The sequence below is a fragment of the Diceros bicornis genome, chromosome 7, assembly GCF_020826845.1.
Source record: "Diceros bicornis minor isolate mBicDic1 chromosome 7, mDicBic1.mat.cur, whole genome shotgun sequence".
NCBI lineage: Eukaryota > Metazoa > Chordata > Mammalia > Perissodactyla > Rhinocerotidae > Diceros > Diceros bicornis.
In genome coordinates this window covers 47,300,533-47,319,892 of record NC_080746.1, presented here as the reverse complement: position 1 = coordinate 47,319,892, position 19,360 = coordinate 47,300,533, and the positions used below count along the sequence as shown (strand labels likewise).

Sequence of the window (19,360 nt, the reverse complement as noted above, 5' to 3'; positions counted from 1 at the left end):
CTACAAAGACCTGCAGAAATGAAAGGCAAGTCATCTAGCATAGCTCCTGGCATACCACATACACTCCGTAAGTCAACATGTTTGCTGAGGGCTCACTATATGATTTTTTGATTGTCTGTATCACCTTCTAGTCTGCGAGCCCCTTAAAGGCAGTTTTGATGCTATATTCCTATTGCCTAGTCTAGTATCTCATTCATTCAACAGATATACCTGAGAATGTACTTATAAGGAAACACAAGGGTGAGCACAAGCTAGCAAAATCCCCGCCCACAAGTGAATCAACAGCTATAGTACAGTACAGCAAGCACTGGGGTGTTTGAGAATCACAAAGTAGAGGCATTTACTCCACAATGCAGTAGTCGGGAAGATCGGAGAAGGCTTTCTAGAGAGAAACCTTGAGCTGAGTTGAGAAGGACCCACAGAAGTTAGCTAGAAGTTGTGAGGAAGAAGAATTCTATGCTCTCTATTATATTTGAAAAAGAAATGAATCAATAATATCTTTCATCTTTCTGCAATCAGCTTACATGAACAAATCCAAAGAGTTTTCATTAAATAAAAGTACTTTAGAGCAGGCGTTTCACAAACTGAACACGCAGTCTCTGCTGAGGGAAAAAAAGAGCATCATTCATTTAATATTAAGTAAGTACAAATGTGCTGTAAAAGCATGTAGAATACACACGTTCTGTAATCATTAGGCTGTATTTACCACATGTGATTAATTGGGTAACGTTTGTATGTTTAGATACAAGTAAATAGCATTGTAAAATGCAGTTCCACTTAGGATGCAGATTTCTACTTTATGTATACCTTGCCTTCCATTGATTTTCTCACATATAAAGAAGATAGAAGACAATCCATTCCTTCACCTCAAGGGAAACATTGTTTTATTTTTAAAATTAACAAGGCATCCAATTAAAGTAATTTTTTTACAGACATAGAGCTCAACTGGGCATGTGACTTCACAAGAAGTGTGGGGCAAGATATAAAGCCACAGCCTGTAAACTGCTTTACTTGATATTCCTTGAGGTTAATGATATCAAGCCAGGAACATATTGATTCTTAGTAAAATCTATCGTTAGAAGTTTGGTATCAGAAAATTACTACTATAAATTACTTGCATTAAACCTGTACCTTAACCATTTAAATGTATTATTTTGTTGTTGCCAACAGGGGAAAAAATCTCTGGTGGTAAAATATACGCTGTGCTTATTCTCCTAGAATCTAAGCCACTTGAGGGCAGATATAATGTATATCTTTGGCACCTAGCATGGTACCTGCATTTAAGTGGTACAAAATAAATATTTGGGGAATGAAAGAATGATCAGACCTCCGGTTATCCCATTTATTTTGCTTGATAGGAGATTTTTTAAAAACCTACGATATGCACTCTTTGTCTACATGAGAACCATATACGCATATAGTAACTATATATATATGAAAGAATATATATAATATACATATTATATACATTTAAGAAAGAAATAGATTGATGCATATAGCTGAAGATATTTGCGACTACTAATATTTTTATTGGCAAATCCAGTCTAATGCAAGAAAGTTGGTTTGGAACAATCTGATCTATAATGGAAAAGGGCAGTTTCCAGCTGAAGTGCTGCAACAACCACAGCATGCTGCTAAAACTAGACATTTGCCCTTGTGATAGAAAAACACTAATAAATATAAGCTTTTTTTTTTATTAATAATAGCAGTAATATATCAAGGGGCTATTATCTGAAGTACCTTGGCAGATACTTTATACCTATTATCTCTGATGGTCACAATACCCTTCAGAAAGGAAATCTTCATCTTATAGATGAAGACACTGAAGCTCCCTAAGATTATACGATTTGCCCTAGATGACACAGCACCTAGGTGACTCCAACCCAGAGTGCCAAGTCTGTGTGCTTTCCATCTCATCATATCTCAAATCCTGAGGCAGGTTCTGCTTCCCTGGGTCCAACCTGAAAGTGTGGTACAGACAGATCCAAAAGGCCCTCTCTAGCCAAACGTATCCTGGACTCTGTGCAGACTAATTAAAAACAACTTGGGATCGCCGTAAAAAGACAGGCACATCTCTAGGCTCCCACACTGAGGGCTTTGTAGCTTATAAGGGCCTTGGCAGCAACCCAGAAGGAATGGACTCCACTAATCTTAGAAAGATTAGCTCCAAGGGAAATAATTGAAGAAATCCACCCACATGGACTCCCATCCCTGTTGGCCTGTTCCCCATATACTCAGGACAGCAGGCGCACGAATGACACGTGCAAAGCTTGTTCCCTTAGTAAAATAAATAGACTGCAGGCAGGTCATGGCAAAATGCCTGCCCTCATTTCCAAACTCTCCAGAGGCAAACAGGAAATTAGGATCAACTAGAAAAGGACCGACTTTTCCAGAGAGTTTCCATAATAAAAAAATATCTAGATAGTACTGGATCCTGAAAATAAAACATGAAAGACAGGAGTCTGCGTATTCTGTGCAGGTTAAATGTGTGTGTTTCTTTGTAAAAGAAGCATAAAAATTAAATAAGAAAAATTTTAAGCGAATCAAAAATTGTTACAGAAATCAAGAAGTGTTCACTTTTCACCTGCTTTCTCACGATAGTTTTTAATTGTATAGACCAGAATTGCATGTCAATTTTGCTTATATAAATTAATTGGAGCATAGCTAATTGATAACCATGTAACTCTCCCCCCTTATTATTATCATCAAAATCTAAACAACCTTTGAAATTTAGATAATTATAGATGGTAAACTATAAATGATGAAAACATTCGGTAAAAATTGTTTCCCTAACAAATCAAAGTTTATATAAACTTTGCTGAACATCAAATACATTCCTTGTAAGGCTCAATTTTTCCTACTATTATACAATGCTATGAGTTGAATAGAGTCCAGAAATCCAAATAGTTGTGCACAAGCCACAAATCTAAAAAGGTATATGGTCTAAAATGCAATTTTGCTTTCAAGTTAATATAAATAACCTCAGTTGTATTGCTAAACGCCCTTCCCACACTCCACCTTCCCACACCCCATCACACCAGCCTGCTATCTGTTCCTCAAATACAGTATTTCACTGTCATTCTTCCTCATGGCCTTGAATTTGTTGTTCATTCTACCAGAAAGTCTCTTCCCCTGTATCATCACATGATTCTCATCATTCAGGTCTCTGCTTAGATGTTACCACTTCAGTAAGACCTTCCCCAGTTGACCTCTTTAATTAAATTAGATTCCCTTCCATCATTCTGCATTACATAATCCTGTTTATTTCCTTCATAGCAATTATCACAATCTGAAATTATTTTCTTTACTCATATCTTACTATATCCCTTATTTGAAATTTATTCCTGAGAGAAAAAAGCTTATCTGTTTTGTCTATGGGTGTATCACCAGTGTTTAGAACAGCGCCTAGCATACAGCAGATGCTAAGACTTTTTTGAAGTAATTAATAAGATGTATCACAAGGAAACTCTTATTTTTAAAACAGAGTTAGAATCAGGAGTCCAACATGAAATTTACAATCTATTGCTTTCAATATAGCTTGGTTTCTAAAGATGTGATTGACACTAGCCATAGTATTTATGAATATATAGAATAAAGAATAGCCTTCAGGGCCCGGCACCGTGGCTTAGCGGTTAAGTGCGCGCTTGGCTACTGGCGGCCCGGGGTTCGGATCCCGGGCGTGCACCAATGCACCGTTTGTTCAGCCATGCTGAGGCGGCGTCCCACATACAGCAACTAGAAGGATGTGCAACTATGACATACAACTATCTACTGGGGCTTTGGGGAGAAAAATGGAAAAAAAGGAGGAGGATTGGCAATAGATGTTAGCTCAGGGCCGGTCTTCCTCAGCCAAAAGAGGAGGATTGGCATGGATGTTAGCTCAGGGCTGATCTTCCTCACAAAAGAAAAAGAATAGTCTTCAGATTCAGCATTAACTTTTTATTGAACAGACTATGGTTAGGCACATTCATGTACATATTATCATTAAGTATTCATAACCAGTGAACTAAGTATAATTTTACAGGTGATGAAACCGAGACCCAGAAAAATTGAATTGCCCAAATCTATATAGCTATTGAATTGGTAAACCAGTGCATGGTGGGCACTCCATTGAGAGTGGATGAATCACGATATGAACCTTGATCATTTAACTGCAAGTCTCGTCCCATCTTTGTTATAATGGTGATCTGCTACAATGTCAAAATCATTGACCTCATTGATCCGGGTAGTAAATACAATAAACTTCAAATGTTTGGTTCTAAGTGTGCTATATCTGAAACAGAGTATACTTCACTGTTTTCACACATATGTTAAAAACCAGTTTCCTAAATACAGATACATCAAATGACCAGAATCTCATTTCTATAGTATTTGTGTTGCTTTAGAGGCAGCTAATAAATAAATAAATTGATATTTGGATTCACTCATTAAAAATAGCTTTATGAATATGTCAGAGTTGGTAACACAAAAATCTTATCTCCTGCAACGCCAGTACAGAAGTCCAGTCATTGATCTTTAATAGACAGAACACTGACCCTGACGCACTACAAGCTGCTCAAAGATAAAGCACAACATCTTCATCAAACTACAAGCTACTCAAGGATAAAGCACAATATCTTCATCAACTTGGAAATGAGGACTAATTATATTCTATGTTTTAAACTAGTAAACCAAATTAACCAGTGTTAACCATAGTATTCTATTAGAAAGAGAAGATTATTCCCCCATTAATTCCATATACTTAGAAGTTTGCCACTTTACTTTCACTGACATTGGAAAATAGAAAATATACTCAATGCTAAAATAGTTTGAGTATTATGAGTTTAATAAAAAGAATAACCACATAATATTTAAAATTACCCAGATGATATGAGCTACCTTGTGAGGTAGTAAATATCCTATAACTAGAGGCTTTCCAGCAGATGACAGATTCCTCTTTAGCAAGGCAGCAGTAGAGGAGATTTAAGACTGAGGAGGGTCATTGTCCTGCATTACCATTAAAATTACTTTTAATTCTCTGATTCTGTAGTATTTTTGAACTTAGTTCTCCAGGAAGATTAACTCAGAGCATCACTTTTAAAATAAGGACCATGGAGAGCATCTAATGTACAGATATAAAGGCAAGGGCATCCTCGTTCTGCTCTCATTCCCTAAAACAAACATAAAAACCTTCTTTTCCATGGCTGAGTGGCATTAAGGAAAAGAAATTTTCTTATAAATATTGGGAAGGAGAGTAAATATAAAAATAGAGCTGAGCTGCAAAATTATTCTTAATTAGAAGATGCAGGTGTTTAACAGAGTACATTAACAGATACATTTTAGTCTGGAAAAAAATTAGGGGCAATGCTGGAATTCTCTAAAATAATTTCCCTATTCTATCAAGTGTTATGAACATATTATTACTTAAAAGGACGCATAAATTATTTAATCAAAGCCCTTAACTTTAGATTAGGAAACTAAGGCACAAATAGTGATTTGCCCAAGAACACTCAGATAGTAAGAGTACAAAGACAATGACCCAAGTTCTCTGGCTTCCAGTTATGACTCATCCCTACACCATCCCTACACCTTTCCAGTCTGATGTGTTTCCTCTAGTGAAGTTTCTCTCCACCTCATTACTTATGTTATCTGTTCTTGTTAAAACAGGCTGAACTTTCTGTCCCATCCATTGTGGTATTTGCATAGTATCCACGTAGTCCCTTTACCAACCAGTTCTAATTCACAAGATTAGCTAGAATCTGTTTCCTGTTTAAGAAATTAGATTTGCAGGGCCGGCCCCGTGGTTTAGCGGTTAAGTGCGTGCGCTCCGCTACTGGAGGCCCGGGTTCGGATCCCCGACGCGCACTGACGCACTGCTTCTCCGGACATGCTGAGGCTGCATCCCACATACAGCAACTAGAAGGATGTGCAACTACGACATACAACTATCTACTGGGGCTTTGGGGAAAAAAAGGAGGAGGATTGGCAATAGATGTTAGCTCAGAGCCGGTCTTCCTCAGCAAAAAAAGAAGAGGATTAGCATGGATGTTAGCTCAGGGCTGATGTTCCTCACAAAAAAAAAAAAAGAAATTAGATTTGCAATACCAAACAACTAAAATATTATCTAAAACAAAATACTTTTGAGTGGCATTTAGTGCTCTGGTCATGTCTCTAAATGTACACAATAACCAGAGCACTTAGCTCTCAGTCCTTTCACAGTCCTAACTATTTCATTTGATACTTATAGCACCTCTATAGGATAGGCACAATAGGTATTATCTACATTTTACAAATAAAAATAGAGGTCATTTAATCTGCTCAAGGTCACACAACTAATTAGTGGTAGAGCCAAGATACAAACTCTGGTCTCTGACTGTGGATCTTTTGCTCTTTCCACTCTATCACACTGTCCTACTTTTGATGTCACACTTGGTTATTAACCAATATGTCCAACTCCTCTCAAAATATTTCCTCTTAGCTGTTCCACTATTATGTCAAATTTAAGATGTCATCATTGAATTCATCCTATTTATCCATTAGTCAACCTAAATATCTCCATTTTTGTTCTGATATCACGCAGCTCTCAATCTACTTAATTACCAAGTCTTGTCAATTCTTTCTTTGGTTCTCTCCCCTCTCTATGATCTGATTAAAAATCCTCATTGTTTCTCACTAGGACTCTGGGAGTCCAAATCTCCAAACTTTACCTTTTGTTTATTAGGTTTATTTAAACACAGAACATACCCCTAAAAGATACTTCCAATTACTTAAAATTGTTTAAAGGTAATAATAAATAAAACTGAAGGAAGCACATTAAACATAAAATATTTCTTCATCAATAAGGATCTAACATTCTCAATGATGTCTTCATTTTCATTCTCCAAATTTTAATTTTCCCACTAGATTTACATAATTTCATCAGTTCTGAAAAACATATCAACAACAAACTTTGGAAATTGTATTGCCCTTTGTAACTTCAGGGTTTTCCACATTATATGACAAGTGGCACCACCATGATTCAGTTAAACCCTTAAACCAGAGCAATTGAAAACACTGCTTTGTAGGGAGCAGAAATCAGTTGTCTAAGCCTCAATGATGAGAAAAGCATCTCCAAACACATCAAAATTAGGCTAAAAGTATAACAAAGAAAAGGGAGGCGGGAAGGTTCCCTGCTGAACACAGACAAGGAATGCAATTGAAAGTTATTTCTGATTCTGATTTCCATGGATCAATACCTTTAGAGAAGATATCTCCCATCTGGCAAAATAGCTTCCAGAAGACTGTGATGAATTAAGCTATAGTCAAAAGTGGGCAACTGAGAAATAGTAGAGAGCAATACAGGACACTAACATGTTTCTGAATGATGTTAGAAAATCAGCCTCCAGAGTTCTTTGGGCAGATCACTGAACAAATGAGAAACACAAACAAGAAACCTACAGAATACGCAATTTCTTCTAACTTAATTGTCTTATAAATCCTTGAATCACTTTCTGGGCCTTCCCTAAATAGACTGGTTTAAAGCATGTGACAGGAAAGATGGTGAATGACTTCCCCGAGGTAAGCCCAGAGGTTTATTACTCATGGCAGTTGTTCTCAAATTGTAGCATACTTAAGAAGCACTTGGAGGGCTTATGAAAACAGATGTCTAGGCCCCACCCCCAGCATTTCTGATTTAGTTGGTCTAGAGTGAAGCCCAAGAATTTACTTTTCCAACTAGTCCCTAAAGGAGGCTAATGCTGCTGGTTGGGGGACCACACTTGAAGAACCACTAGCCTATGAATTGGGTTGTTGAAATTTTCTCAAACTAATGTGGCCTGGTGAAGCTGTTCCTGTTTATTGTTCTAGATATATATCACATAAATCTAAATTGATGTGGGGCTCATTAGCTATTGCTGGCTAAGATATTTTAATTATATTATCAGTGGGTCCTCTATTTATCAATATAATTTATTGCCTGCTATTGACTGTCATAGAATGATTAGACTTTAGATTTGGAAGAATCCTTAGGAATAATCTGATCTAATACTCTAACTGTGAGGATGAAGAAACCAAAGTCCAGTGTCATATTTATCAGATCTACACAATTGTGATTTCCAAATTTTGGTTTACTATCAACAGCCTTTGAAGAATGGTCTATGAGCTAAACAGTTAGAATAACATGTTCAAACAATAATCATGAGTATTCTTTTGTTTGCCATATAACTAAATTTTTTCTTAAGGTAATTAAGAAATTCTCGCTTTATGCTTATTTTAATTCACCAGAACTTATTTTGAACAGTGACAAGTAGAAATCAGCAAGGCAGGAGCCTCTTCTTGGCCAAGCAGTTTCCAGGCAAAAAATGTTATACACTCTTAGTTATGCAATATAGGCATGAATCCAAGAAAAACCTAAGAACTATTTGTAATAGAGTCTACCACATCAATAAAATAAAGGTAAGACTTGCAATTCATCTCAATAGAATGAAAATCTACCATTTGCCAGGCAGTACTAAACATGTTCATATTCAGGATCTCACTAAAATCTCATAACTATCCTGAAAGATAAAGAAACTGAAGCTTTCAGAGTTTAAATAGCATAGGCCAGCAATATGTTTTCCTATGATAAAAACACAAAACTTTCACTAACATATTTGCTAGCATTTATTTAATTTAGCTGCTTGACATGTTGGCACATTGGTATCCTACTAAGGCCTGATGACTTCATTTTCAGGAAGCAAAAATACAAATATCCTCTTGGACAGCCAGAAAGTCTAAAAATTTGTTTTCTAAGTATGCATGAATCCAGTATGGACGTCCACCCTCCCTCTCCTCTTTTAGAGAAAAACAGTGCCACTGCCAAATTACATGATTTCCTTTCCTGGAAGTACATTTAGCATATTATAACAGTCTCCAATAGTTTAAATAACACCATTTCCATTAAACAAAAACATTTTCAGCAGAGGAGACAAGGGTCTTTTACAGAGGTATTCTATAAACTGGTCACTAGTTAAATTTGGCTCTAGGTTCATGGTTTCCTTAAAAAGGGAAGGACAATTCACCACACAACCTTTCTTATTTTAATTAAATTCCTCACAGTAATGATCAAAATTCATAACTGAGATTGACTCAGAACTTTATCCAAATCCCAAAGCCAAGTCAACAGTAGGAGGCTTAACCAATTGGCAATGCCAGAAAATCAGTCCAGGTTATGAACGATAATCAACAGAGAAACTGTTCCTTTACTGACGTTTGCCACTCATTGAGCATCAGTAGACATAGGAAAGCAATTTGAAGGCCTATGTAGCCATAATGAAGACCATCCCTGCTTGCTAACAGAAGATTTAGAAGAAATACAAGAAGAAACATCATTGATGGTATATTTCAAGAAGTCTCAATAAATTCAATTCCTGTGAAATAATCTCACAAAAGAATTTTATGTATGCTTTAAATACTTAATACACGTTCATAAAAATAATATTTGTGATTTATTTTCATTGTTTTTATGATTAAACTTGGTATCTTTATGAATAAAATGGAAAATGGGACCCCAATTTATATCACTGGGCCGTAGTAAATAAGGGTCACCTCGTGACAATTGATCAGAAATAAATTAAGTCCGAGTTGCCTATTAGTAAAATACTTGTACTGGAAAATACACATACTTTCCTTGCACTCAAGTTCTTCTTGATTTCATCATATAAAGCACTATGATTTCTTTAACATTACCCTGTAGATGATTGATTTTGATAGCCTGTTTTGAATAAATATACAAGATGACAATCACAAAAAAGTATGATGGTGGGCCGGCCCCGTGGCATAGCGGTTAATTGCACGTGCTCTGCTGCTGGCGGCCAGGTTCTGATCCCGGGCCGGCACTGAGGCACCGCTTGTCAGGCCATGCTATGGTGGCATCCCATATAAGGTGGAGGAAGACAGGCACAGATGTTAGCCCAGGGCCAGTCTTCCTCAGCAAAAAGAGGAGGATTGGCATGGATGTTAGCTCAGGGCTGATCTTCCTCACAAGAAAAATAAACTATGATTGAAGTAGTGTTCAGGTTGCTTAGCGGAAGCTATCGCCAAAATAACCCCCAACAGGACCAGAAAACCACTACCAAAGAGTTGTGTGAGGTTTTTTCTAGAAGGCCTGAACCAGACAGGAGACGTGAAGTAGCTTACAAAATGGTCGTGGGATCACCAGCAACTTAAGAATATACATCAAAACACAGAAAACAAAATTCTCAAAATGAAAACACACAACTACTCAAAATGATACACAGTCAATCTCAGCTCAATAACGGGAGGACCCAATACGCTGACCAGGCCAAAGCCAGAAATTAGATTATACTTCACAGAGAACAAGACATATCTTGCCCATTAAACATAGAAACAAAGAAAACACTCTAACACTTACACTTGTCTTTTCGCCAGTTTCATTTTCAAAACACTGATTTTCTTTATTTTGCTCAATACATGAAGCATTTTCCTTTGGTCCACAGCAACCTGTAAACTAAAAAAAAATGTTTAAAAAATCAATACTTGTTTTCTGCAATGTGAATTAAATGTTTTTCAAACTTTTAACAAGCACATTAAAAAGTGAGACCTGAATAAATATTATTAGATATTGCTTATGTCAGTTCTAGAATATGAATGCACTGTCTAATCCATTTTTGTATTGATCCCAAAGAGAAAACATAAAATGGGACAGTTATTCAGAGACAAGTTTATAAATTTCAAAGCTTTTCAGCAGGGAGTATTGAACTTGGATTATTCAAATGTAAATTGAAGATCTGGTAAAATCTGAACATGGTTAATAGAAAGACGAAGATAGAAGGGTTGATTCATCTTATGTAAGTTCTCGTACTTGCAGGAATATCTACTCTATGGTACCTGTTAGAGCCTTAAAACAAGCAGAGGCATTGACTGCCTTTGTTCTGGACTATCTTTTTAAGGATCTTTGTATAACTACAGCTTTGAATGATAGAAATAATGCCTACTTCTAGAGCAAAGGACAGGTTTGCTTACTGACCATAGAAAAAGATTTGTGTTCCCTAAACTGAGGGTTATTCTCCATTGTGTGTGAATGTATCACTTGGTCATCTTTCCATTGACTGCCCTGAAGGAATTGGGGCTTGAGGAACTGGTTTCAAGAAAGTGGTTTCTGGAAGGCACAGTAGAAATAGATTCCAAAGAGAAGGGAGCAATCAGAGGCCCCGTCTTTCTTGGGGCCTAAGGCTGGGAGAGCCCCTCTGTGCCTTCTGTTGCACACCAGAGGAAGGTGGGGTTCAGGTTCAAGATGATGATGTAGAAAGATCCTGAACTCAACTCCTTCCATGGACATACTGAGTCTACAGCTACATATGAAACAATTTCCTTTTAAAAAAAAACTAAAGCCTGACTGAGTGACAATTACACATTGGGCAAACAAAAAGAAAATCACATTAAAGCAGGTGGGAGAGTCTGGGACACAATCTTGCCATAAACCCCACCCGCAATGTGGCGACCCATGACCAGGAGGGAACACAAAACCTGAGCTTCTCCATAAGGAACAAAGGGTTCATACCCCACATCAGGAACCCCAACTTTTAAGACATGCACTTGAGAGATGAGCCCCTAAAACATCTAAGTGTGAAAACAAATGAGGCCCAACAACCACAAGACGGTAGCGATCACCTCTTAAAGGGCTCACGTGCTCGGACTCACCCACCCCAGAGCCCAGCTCAGAGGCAGCCTGTCATGCCCAGACTTAAATTGAAGGAGGCTGACCCGCTTATATTAGAACCTTGGCCTGAGGACTACGCATCTAATTTAACACACACATCTATGAGCCTGCTAAAACACTCCAGGGCCGAAGACTGGCAGGTACCATCTTTGTGCTGTCCCTCTGCTGAGCTCCAGAACACCAGTATCTCTCAGAAGGGAGCCTTTACGTGTGTCTGGTGTCCCCAATTTTTGTGGCTGCTGCCAAGGAGGATGCCTCTTGATTACCTGGATCTGGAGGCCAGGGGAGCTCGCATTCCTGGTCACACTGGACTGTAATAATCAGTGTCATCCAGAAAAGCGCTCATACCCTGTCTAGTGCCCCAATTTTTATGACTGCTGCCAGGGGACATCCCTACATGCCTGGCTCTGGTGGCCAGTGGGGCTTACACTTGTTGGTCCCACAGGACTGTAACTAACAAAGAAAGAGTTTTTAAATAGCCACCACCCCCAGGGCACAGCAAGAGGCAACAGACCCAGGTATTCAGTCTCTCTGTGAAGGAGACCATCACGACTGTGGCCCGGGAGGGTGGGGGTGGCGTGCAGGATTCTAATGCATCTAGGGGCTGACTGTAATCCTTTCCAGAGACCTCAGAGAGCAAATGCTGTCTTTAAGCTCATCCTCTGCCATGCTCCAGAGCAGCAGCATCTCTGGGAGGAGAATTTTATACACATCCGGTGCCCAGTTTTTCTCACTGATGCCCAGGGGCTACCCCTTGATCTCCTGGCTGTGGCTGCTGGAGGAGCTTGCATTCCTCAGACCCATGGGACTGTGGCAATTGTAGGGATGGTTCTTGGCAAGCTACCAGCCCCCAGGGCACTGCACAGACAGCGAACCGAGGCACATTCTCTAGTCTTTCTGTGAAAGAGACCACTTTGCTTGTGCTGGAGCTTCAGGTTTGGCACATATTTAGTGGCCTCTGCAGCTACTTTCAAGGATCAAGGCTATGGGTGCCATCTTGTCACTATCCCTCTGCCTTGTTCCAGCTCACTGGTATCTCCCAGAAAGGAGCTTATACACTTGTCTGGAGCCCTGATTTGTGCTACTGCCACCCAGAGGACTCCTCCAGATTACCTGGCTCTGGTAACCAGTGGGGCTTATGCTTGCAGCCTCTCAGGACTGTATATATTTGCGTATTTTTAAAAGCTGCTGCCTGAGGGTCTAGCTTCTAGTCAACCTGAATCTAAGTGGTGAGATCTTCCCCTTTGGGACATTGACAGGTCTTGGCACATCCTCAACTACTGGGAGCTATTAAAAATATAATAGCCTTCTTGGACAAGCACAGAGGTTTGAGAGATGACTAAGGGTTGGGGCAGGGCTAAATGAAAAGGTTCATCTCCTACATGAGGCCGCTCCTTCAAGACTAGGATAGGTGGTTGTTTCATTACTGTATAGAAACCAACTCAGAGAGTCAATCAAAATTAAAAAATAAAGGGGGGCCAGCCCGGTGGCGCAGGCGGTTAAGTGCGCACGTTCCGCTGCGGCGGCCCAGGGTTCACCGGTTCGGATCCCGGGTGGGCACCGACGCACCGCTTGCTAGGCCATGCTGTGGCGGCGTCCCATATAAAGTAGAGGAAGATGGGCATGGATGTTAGCCCAGGGCCAGTCTTCCTCAGCAAAAAAGAGGAGGATTGGCATTGGATGTTAGCTCAGGGCTGGTCCTCCTCAAAAATAAATAAATAAATAAATAAATAAAAATAAAGGAATAAGTTCCAAATGAAAGAATAAGATAAAACCTCGGGAAAAAATCTTAATGAAATAGAGATAAGTAATTTACCTGATAAAGAGTTCAAAGTAATGGTTATAAAGATACTCGCTGAACTGGGGAGAAGAATGAATGAACACAGTGAGAATTTCAACAAAGAGACAGAAAATATAAGAAAGTACCAGATAGAAGTTACAGAGCTGAAGAATACAATAACTGAACTGAAAAACACACTACAGGGGTTCAATAGCAGACTACATGAAGCAGAAGAAAGGATCAGTCAACTTAAAGACAAGGTAATGGAACTCACCCAATCAAAGTAGCAAAAAGAGTGAAAAAATGTGAAGGTAGCTTAAGAGACTTATGGGACAACATCAAACAAATTAACATTCTCCTAGAGCTCCTAGAAGGAGAAGAGGGAGAGAAAGAGGAAAAAATCTTATTTGAAGAAATAATGGCTGAAAACTGCCCTTACTTGGGGAAGGAAACAGACATCCAAATCCATAAAGCCCAGAGAGTTCCAAATAAGATGAACACAAAGACACCCAAACCAAGACACATCATAATTAAAATGTCAAAAGTTAAAGACAAGGAGAGAATATTAAAAGCAATAAGAGAAAAACAACTTGTTATGTACAAGGGAACCCCCAAAAGACTATCCACAGATCTTTCAGCACAAACTTTGCAGGCCAGAAGGGATTGGCCCAATATATTCAAAGCGCTAAAAGAAAAAACTTCCAACCAAGAATATGCTACCTAGCAAAGTTATCATTCAGGATTGAACTCCTTCAATAAAGAGATAAAGAGTTTCCCAGACAAGCAAAAGATAAAGAGGTTAATCACCACTAAGTTGGCCTTACAAGAAATGTTAAAGAGACTTCTTTAAGCTAAAAAGAAAGGACATTAATTAGTAACAAGAACTCAAACGAAAGAATAAATCTCACTGAAAATTAAATATATAGTAAATATAGGGGATTAATTACTTATAAAGCTAGTATGAAGGTTAAAAGAAAAAAGTAATAAAGTAACTATGATTACAATAATTAGTTAAGGGATATACAAGATAAAAAGAAGTAAAATGTGACATCAAAAACAGCAAATATTAGAGGGGGGAATAAAAACGTTGAGCTTCAGAATGGGATCAAACTTAAGTTATTATCAACTTAAAATAGACTATTACAGATATAAGTTGTTATATGTAAACCTCATGGAAACCACAAGGCAAAAACCCGTAGTAAATACACAAAAGTCAAAAAGAAAGGAATATAAGCATACTACTAAAGAAAGTCATCAAACCACAAAGGAAGTGAGCAAGAGAAAAACAAAGGAGCAGAGAGAAACTACAAAAACAGCTAGAAAATAATTAACAAAATGGCAATAAGCACATACCTATCAATAATTACTTTAAATGTAAATGGACTAAATTATCCAATCAAAAGACATTGAGTGGCTGTATGGATAAAGAAACAAGACCCATCTATATGCTGCCTACAAGAGACAGATTTTAGATGTAAGGACACACATAGACTGAAAGTGAAGAGATGGAAAAAGATATTCCATGCAAATAGAAACCAAAAGAAAGCAGAGGTAGCTACAGTGATGATTATGTAAATATTTATACACTCAACATAGGAGTACCTAAATATATAAAGCAAATATTAACAGACCTAAAGGGAGAAATAGGCAACAATACAATAATAGTAGAGATTTTAATACCCTACTTACATGAATGGATAGAGCATCCAAACAGAAAATCAATAAAAGAAAACCCAGCCTTACAACTTGTTAGTGCAGATGAACGTAACAGATATTTACAGAACACTCCATCCAAAAGCAACAGAAAACACACTCTTCTCAAGTACACATGGAACATTTTCCAAGATAGATCATATGTTAGGTCACAAAACAAGTCTTAATAAATGTAAAAGGAATGAAATCATATCAAACATCTTTTTTGACCACAATGATATGAAACTAGAAATTAATTACACAAAGAAAACTGGAAAATTCACAAATATGTGAAGATTAAACAACATGCTACTGAATAACTAATGGGTCGAAAAGAAATCAATGGAGAAATCAAAAAATACCTTGACACAAGTGAAAATAGTAATGTAACATGCCAAAATTTATGGGATGCAGCAAAAGCAGTTCTAAGAAGGAAGTTCATAGAAATGAACGTCTAGCTCAAGAAATAAAATGTCTCAAATAAACAACCTAACTTTACACCCCAAGGAACTAGAAAAAGAAGAATAAACAAAGCTCAAAGTTAGTAGAAAAAAGGAAATAACTAAGATTAGAGCAGAAATAAATGATATGGAGACTAAAAAGACAATAGAAAAGATCAATAAAACTAAAAGCTGTTTCTTTGAAAAAATAAACAAAATTGACAAACCTTTAGCTAGACTCACCAAGAAAAAAAGAGAGAGGACTCAAATAAATAAAATCATAAATGAAAGGGGAGATGTTACAACTGATACTACAGAAATACAAAGGATCATAAGAGACTACTATGAACAATTATATGCCAAAAAATTGGACAATCTAGAAGACATGGATAAATTGCTAGAAACATACAACCTACCAAGACTGAATTATGGTGAAATAGAAAATCTGAACAGACTGATTACTAGCAAGGATATTGAATCAGTAATCAAAAACCTCCCAACAAAGAAAAGTCCAGGACCAGATGGCTTCACTGGTGAATTCTACCAAACATTCAAAGAAGAATTAATTCTTCTCAAATTCTTCCAAAAAATAAAATAGGGGGGATCTCTTTCAAACACATTTTATGAGGCCAGCATTACCCTGATACCTAAACCAAACAAAGATGCCACATAAAAAAGAAAATTACAAGCCAATATCCCTAATGAACATAGATGAAAAATCCTCAACAAAATATTAGCAAACCAAATTCAACAATACATTAAAAGTATCATATACCATGATCAAGAGGGATTTATTCTAGGAATGCAAAGATGGTTCAACATCCACAAATCAGTCAATGGGATACACCACATTAACAAAATGAAGGATGAACATAATATGACCATCTCAACAAATGCAGAAAAAGCATCTGACAAAATTCAACATCCATTTATGATAAAACTCTCAATACAGCAGATATAGAGAGAACTGAATGTCCCTCAACATAATAAAGGCTACATATGACAAGCTCACAGATAGCATCCTACTCAACAGTGAAAACCTGAAAGCTTTTCCTCTAAGATTAGGAACAAGACAAAGATGTCCACTCTCACCACTTTTATTCAACACAGTATTAGAAGTCCTAGCCAGAGCAATTAGGCAAGGAAAAGAAATAAAAGGCGTCTAAATTGGAAAGAAAGAAGTAAAACTGTCACTATTTTCAGATGACATGATACTGTATATAGAAAATCCCTAAAGAGTCAGTCAAAAAACTGTTAGAACTAGCAAAGAAATTCAGTAAAGTTGCAGGATACAAAATCAGTATGCAAAAATCTGTTGTGTTTCTTTACACAAATAATGAACTATCAGAATGAGAAATTAAGAAAAAAATTCCATTTACAATTGCATCAAAAAGAATAAAATACCTAGCAATAAATTTAATCAAGGAGGTGAAAGATCTGTATATTGAAAACTACAAAACAGGGGGCCACCTGGTGGTGGAGTGGTCAAGTGCGCACGCTCCACTGCAGTGGCCCGGGGTTCACAGGTTCAGATCCTGGGCGAGCACTGACACACCACTTGTTAAGCCATGCTGTGGCGGTGTCCCATGTAAAGTAGAGGAAGATGGGCATGGATGTTAGCCCAGGGCCAGTCTTCCTCAAGAAAAAAGGGAAGGATTGGCATCAGATGTTAGCTCAAGGCTGGTCCTCCTCACAAAAAAAAAATAAAAAAGAAACTACAAAACTTTAATGAAGAAATTGAAGAAGACACAAATAAATGGAAAGATATTCCATGCTCACGGATTAGAAGAATTAATATTGTTAAAACGTCCATACCTACAATATACAGATTCAGTACAATACCTATCAAAATTCCAATGGTATTTTTCACAGAAATAGAACAAACAATCCTAAAATTTGTATGGAACTACAAAAGACCCTGAACAGCCAAAGCAATCTTGAGAAAGAAGAACAAAGTAGATGCATCACGCTCCCTGATTTTAAACTATATTACAAAGCTATGGTAATTAAAACAGTATGATATTGGCATAAAAACAGACACATAGATCAATGGAACAGAATAGAAAGCCCAGAAATAAACCCACATATGCATGGGCAATTAATTTACAACAAAAGAGCCAAGAACATACAATAAAGAAAGGACAGTCTCATCAATAAATGGTGTGGGGAATATTAGAAAGCCAAATGCCAAAGAATGATCCTGCACCACTCTCTTACAGCATATACAAAAATTAGCTCAAAAATTTTGAGTTTAAAGACTTGAACATAAGACCTGAAACCATAAACACCTAGAAGAAAACATAGGTGGTAAGCTCTTTGACATAGGTCTTGGTGATGATTTTTTTGAATCTGACACCAAAAGCAAAAGCAACAAAAGCAAACATAAACAAGTGGGACTACATCAAACTAAAAAGCTTCTGCAAAGCAAAGGAACCATCAACAAAATGAAAAGGCAACCTATTGAATGGGAGAAAATAATTGCATATCATATATCTGATGAAGAGCTAATATCCAAAATATACAAAGAACTCATACAACTCAATAGTAAAAAAAACAATCTGATTAAAAAATGGGCAGAAGATCTGAATAGATATTTTTCCAAAGATGACATATAGATGGCCAACAGGTACATGAAAAGATGCTCAATGTCAGTAATCATTGAGGAAATGCAAATCAAAACCGCAATGAGATAGCACCTCACACTTGTTAGAATGGCTATTACCAAAAAGATAAGAAATAAATATTGGTGAGGATGTGGAGAAAAGGGAACCCTTGTGCACTGTTGGTAGGAATGTAAATTGGTGCAAGCACCATGGAAAATAGTATGGAGGTTCCTCAAAAAAATAAAAATAGAACTACCATATGATCTAGCAATTCTACTTCTGGGTATTTATCCAAAGAAAACAAAAACACTAAATCAAAAAGATATATACATCCCCACGTTCATTACAGCATTATTTAGAATAGCCAAGATATGGTAACAACCTAAGTGTCCATTGATGGATGAATGGGTAAAGAAATTGTGGTATATATATACAATAGAACATTATTCAGCCATAAAAAAGAATGAAATCTTGCCATTTGTAACAACATAGATGGACCTTGAGGACATTATGCTGAGTGAAATAAATCAGACAAAGAAAGACAAATACTATATGATCTTTCTTATATGTGGAATCTAAAAAACAAAAAAAACAAGCTCATAGATACAGAGAACAGATTGGTGGTTGCAAGAGGTGGGGTGTGGGGTGTGGAAGAAATGAGTGAACTTTTTTTTTTTCAGTTGAAATAAATTGAATAAAAATTTTAAAATATACTGTTTATCTACTGCTGTTGTTGCAAATAATACAGTCCTTTTTCTTTGTCCTAAGAGTCTTCTGACAGCATCCATGAAACTGTAGTAGGGTTCTTGGCTTGTAAATAGGGTAAAATCTTAAACCTGTCACAGATCTTGACAGTTGTGGTGACAAGGACAGAATGCTGGCAGAGTCATGGTTTTCTGGAAAAGAAAAGATCAGGGACTTGCAGGCTGATGAAAGGGATTTCTGGGATGTCTTTGGGAATTGGTAGCAAACATGTTGACCAAATAATAATGGTCCTCCCCTTTAATGGCTGTTAATGAGAAGGAATTTACAAAGTGGTTGCAGGCCAAGTACTGGGAAATAAACTCAAAGACAGCCTTGGTTGTTGCTAACTCTCCTCTGAGTGGGGGAACTTCCTCACCAATCTGCCAACCAGCCTCAGGTCTTAGGATTTGTTCTGTCTGAGCAG

The 19,360-nt window shown here is 37.4% G+C and overlaps 1 protein-coding gene across 1 annotated transcript in view; it reads right to left on the bottom strand.

Annotated features, from left to right (window-relative positions):
* The window catches only part of DLG2 (discs large MAGUK scaffold protein 2), a 1,867,373-nt gene that overhangs the window by 1,453,264 nt on the left and 394,749 nt on the right, over positions 1-19,360 (bottom strand). The window contains exon 4 of the mRNA XM_058545485.1: positions 10,370-10,465. Coding sequence (XP_058401468.1) covers positions 10,370-10,465 — 96 coding nt within the window. The remainder of the gene's footprint in view (positions 1-10,369; positions 10,466-19,360) is intronic.